Source organism: Lygodium microphyllum, chromosome 9, assembly GCF_053477565.2.
Source record: "Lygodium microphyllum isolate KBCC chromosome 9, Lygodium_microphyllum_v1.1.10, whole genome shotgun sequence".
NCBI lineage: Eukaryota > Viridiplantae > Streptophyta > Polypodiopsida > Schizaeales > Lygodiaceae > Lygodium > Lygodium microphyllum.
The window spans coordinates 150,378,463-150,383,142 of record NC_141143.1 but is presented as its reverse complement, the minus strand read 5'-3'; the positions used below and the strand labels follow the sequence as shown (position 1 = coordinate 150,383,142).

The window sequence follows — 4,680 nt, the reverse complement described above, 5'->3', positions numbered from 1 at the left end:
TCTGCTGCAGGTTTGAGCTACGTTTTCTCTTCCATATATCAAAACTGTCCTATTTTCTATACTCGGTGCCATACTTCAGTTGTGTTTGTGTCTTTGCTTTTAGTTGTCTTCAATTGCAATTCCGCCTTGGGCTATGTTGGAATTCATGTTGGGGAAGAAAGAATAAAGGTTTTTGACCTTACAGAAGTTGAGCATGTTTCTAGTTTTGTTTGCATCTTGCTTTTTCAGTTGTGTTTCCAACTGTGTTTCGGTCTTGGGCAAAGTTGGAATTCATGTTAGGGAAGAAGGCATGAAGGCTTTTTACCTTAAGAAGTTAAGTCTTTCGAGTGTTGTTGTGCATCTCACGATTGATGAAGATGGGAGGAAGAGTAATCAAGATGGGGAAAAGTAGTGAGTAGGCTGCTCCTCACTACAGCATGCTAATTGGTTGGCTTCAGGTTTTATCACTAGCAACAGGGTTTCCAAGGAATGCAACAACACCCCCAAGGGTTATTTCATCCACAGTTAGGTACCCTCATTTGAGTGAGGGTGTTGTGATATATATAGTGTGCCTATATATAGCGCCCCTGGTCCCTTCTAAATAGTCGTATCTTGTGTGCTCATGCTCAATTGACATACTTCTGGGATTCTACATCTCATCTCTCTGGCTCTCTCTTTCCAGTCTCTTGTCTTTCCTTGCGCAGTTCAACTATGACAGCAATCAAAAACCCTGCTACTTCTCGTCAGTGCTGTCCTGTCAGTTTGTCCAAGGCATAACTGCTACTCAGTCTAGCTAACCCAGACATGCTACTCCCAAGATACAAAAACCAACACTGTTGAGATAAGGCTTACATCACACCAGGGAAGCCACAGGAAAGTCACAAGCTGCATATGCAGACAGAAAGAATGGTCACAATCTCTGCCTGCAAGCTGAAGGCAAAGCACCCAAGACTGACAACATTGGACGGCAAGCTTTATTTTCCTCAAAGACAAAATGCACACTCCCACATGCCCACAAAGTGTCTCCCTCCAAATATTAGCCCAAGAAATAGGGCAAGAGCCATGTTGGCATTACTCCTGTGCGCAGATAAAATAGCTTGCAAGCCAAATGAACAACAGAGCTTGATGACACTAAGACCCTCCGGCAATACCCTGAACTTCCACAAACATACTCTCTCTCTCTCTCTCTCTCTCTCTCTCTCTCTCTCTCTCTCTCCAGTATTTTCAAGCATGTTTCATCTTACATCACATTACAACACAATTACCAAACTTAAGACACAGATTAGCACTAGACATAAAAATAGATCTCGTGTTGTCATTAACTCCTCTCCAACATGTTTTCATCAAACTAGGATACTGCTACTTTAATATCACAGTTCAGATAGCACGCACTGGAGATTACTAGATCAAGCATGGCCAGCATATGGAGGTCCAGGGCCAGCTTGTCTCTCCTGCTAGGACATGCAAAAGTGGGTAAATAGTTCCAGTTCCACAGAGAAGCTGGGCTTACATATTCCAAAGCATTAAAAAAAAAGACATGTCAACTTATGAGCCATAAAAATTATGTTAATGAATGGTATTAGTAATCAAACAAGCACGAGACCCTATTTTGAATCCCTCACTGATTCATGTTTAAACTTTGGCACAAAGGCAACCAAAAACATATATGATCTAAAAGGCATGCCAGGTTTGCAAAGAGACCGGCAATAAAAAACTCACAATGACCTTCCAGCTTTGAAGCCCTTTAACAGTGTGTGCCAATATTGTCAGTGGAGCCTCCCCACAGACACGTGTAGTATAAATTTTGATTGAGAAACAATACAGTTTACAAGTTTTCCAATCAGTAGGATATGTGTTGAAATGAGTACCATCTCAAATGATTTAGCATTCTGAAGCAGATACAATTCCCAAATATGTACAAGAGAGTTAAAACAGAATCCCATAGAAGTACAATCCCTGCTTACCAAGAGACTTTTGTATATGCAGGCCCTGAAGTAACAGACCACTTCTCACACTAGAAGAATCATACAACTCTTGGAACCATCACCGTCCACTTGTAAAATCAAGGGATGTCATGGGCTCAAGCACTTACAGCTAATCAGTAATACAGTTAGCTGCCATCTGCAATGGTCAAGGCAAAAGAACGATGTATCCACCTGAAATGCCTAATAAAACAATCACACCAGCAACCAAAAAGAAAACCCCTCGTGTGCCACAGGCCCTCATGAAGGAGTGTGTGCTGGCCTTCAGCTGCCTATTTCAACTAGTTAGTAAAAATATGACCAATGTGGCTGTTAAAACTCGAGAACATTGTACATATCTGCTCATTTGGCCCGTTTCAGGGGTTTTAAAGGGACAAAGCTTGGTTGGAATGCAAGTGGTCGCATTCCCAGCCAAAACTTTCTTCCTGGAGGAAAATCCACCCACCGCCAGGATTGATCCCTGAGGTCATAGAGAGCAATGGGCTCATCGTAATAATTGAAAAACACAAAACCTCCTGCCACTGCAGCAGTGGAAAATGCATTCAGCTTTTCTTCTGCCAATCTGTCTAAGACAGCCCACATGTGACCACCATTCCCTTGCTTTTTCAGCTGCCATATCTCAATAACTCTAAATCCACGTCGCTGAACCACAACTGTCAAGTTGCCACAGTGTTGCCCAAAACAATGAAATTTTGAGCGATCCCCAAACCCTGCAAAGACCTCTGTTACCCCTTGTTCAAGATTACAAGCTATAACCTTCAGGCTTGCAAAGTTCCTGGAATGAATGGCTAGGTACAGAGTATCATGCACCAGAACTAGCCCGCGCAAATGACAGAAGTCAGCATCCCAAAAACCAGCCTTTCTCACCCATGAATTAGTTGTGGAATCAAACATTTCAATAACAGGGGATCGGCCCATATATCGGTCCGATCGGTCAGCCCATCCAGCAATGACTACATTGAAGTTCAGGGTGCTCTGATTCACATCAATGCAGGCCACACATATGGAGCGCACAGAGAAACCTCTTAGCTCACGCCACTGCTTTGTGACAGGGTTACAGACATAGAATGATTCCACGAGGCGGCTGGAGCGATTGCTCTTGGAAAGGAGGAGAAGGCCCCCCGCCGATGCCTCAAGGATGACATGCCTAGAAGGCAAGAAATGGAAGGGGATGGTGCGCCATTTGCCAGATCCTTCAATATACAGTATGTCATATTGAGGGCTGAGAAAAGGGGGGCAGGCGCCCACCTGGTGAGGGTGAAGCTTGGGGAACTCCTTCTCAAAGGGAAGCTGGTTCCATCGCCGGCAAACTGCACGGAAGCGAAGCACGGACGTGACAGGAAGCCGTGCAATAATACGTTCAAGGAGCTCCGAGGGCACACCTCCCCATATCTCAGGGTTCAAGGAGGGCCCTGCATCCGGGTCCTCGTCGGCACTGCCGTTGCCAATGACAACAATGCCAGGGGAGACAGCGGGTGCAGACGATGAAGAGAGAGGGACCAATGATGATGATGACGACGATGATGGGCCTGTCCCTGTTTTGCCTACCTCTGTTTTAGCCCTATGGCCCTGGAGAACCGATGATGAAAATGATGAAGATGGACCTGTCCCTGCCTTGCCTTGCTCCGCTTTGGCCTTGTGGCTCTTGTCTGCATTGTCAGCATATGGAACAGGGGAAGTGAGGGGTGACGTACTGTGCGCTGCTTCTCCTCCGAGCGCCATAGCCTGTGTTGGGTGTTATCGCTCCTCCTTTCTCCCCCTCCGGCCGCACCATGGCCCCATTTTCATTCTGTGGATCGGCTTTTATAATTATATACCGACGCTCTCACAATTCCAGAGAAAGAGAGAGACAAGAAGCAGAAGAGACTCCACTGAGTCCACAGAGAGAGAGAGAGAGAGAGAGAGAGAGAGAGGTGTGTTCACATCATTTCGACACCAGCGGTTGTGGCTCCCACCTGGTGTCTCGTCAGATGGCTGGCCCCCCTTTCACATGTCGCCCTCGCAATTCGTAAACATGCTAGGCACAAGAGCCGGACATGTTACACCTAGCTTGTGATGCCATTCTCTCCGCATCACAAGGGATTGTTCATGGCATGCAACACTTTTTCTTGAGGTGACATGCAACTTGAGGTGTTGCAATGAGAAGCAAGCTAAGATGCATCAAAGATTTGTTCACCTTTGCTTAATGAAGTAGTCCCGAACACACTTGGAGCTCGAAAATGTTTAATCAATCTCCAATAATATAACAAGAATGAACCTGCACCACTATGAAAGAGAGTGTAACATGTCATCCTCTATACAACATTTAACTACCTTTATTATTATACTACTAGCCATTAAGTCCATCACATATAGGCTCGCTAGTACATAGAAATTATGTTATGATTGGGGCCATACAAATCGACTATAAGTAAAGATGTCGATTGTGTGATAGATTCCAAAATGTAACAAGTCTTGCTTCCATATCCATCAATCACTTTCTAAAAAGTGACCCGTACTAAGTTGCAAGTGTAATACTACCTTAGCAAAGATTGAAAAGTGCAATTATCTATTGCATACTACTTTAAAATAAAAACTTCAATAATAACTCACTAGTTGGTCTGGCCAGCGTTGCCGACCAAACTCACTAACCATGGTTGGTGGACTTGCAAAGCTCACGAGGCTTTGCCTTGTTCGGTTTGCACTTTTGTGAGCAAAGGGAAGCAATGGTGTGATATCC

At 44.7% G+C, this 4,680-nt stretch overlaps 1 protein-coding gene across 1 annotated transcript; it reads right to left on the bottom strand.

The window, feature by feature from the left end:
• Positions 1-1,734: 1,734 nt before the first annotated feature.
• LOC148031712 (F-box protein At5g49610-like) lies at positions 1,735-3,836 on the bottom strand. The gene has a single exon (XM_087685282.1). It carries the CDS (start codon positions 3,681-3,683, stop codon positions 2,304-2,306), a length of 1,380 nt encoding a protein of 459 aa, XP_087541408.1. The 5' UTR covers positions 3,684-3,836; the 3' UTR covers positions 1,735-2,303.
• Between the last annotated feature and the right edge of the window lie 844 nt (positions 3,837-4,680).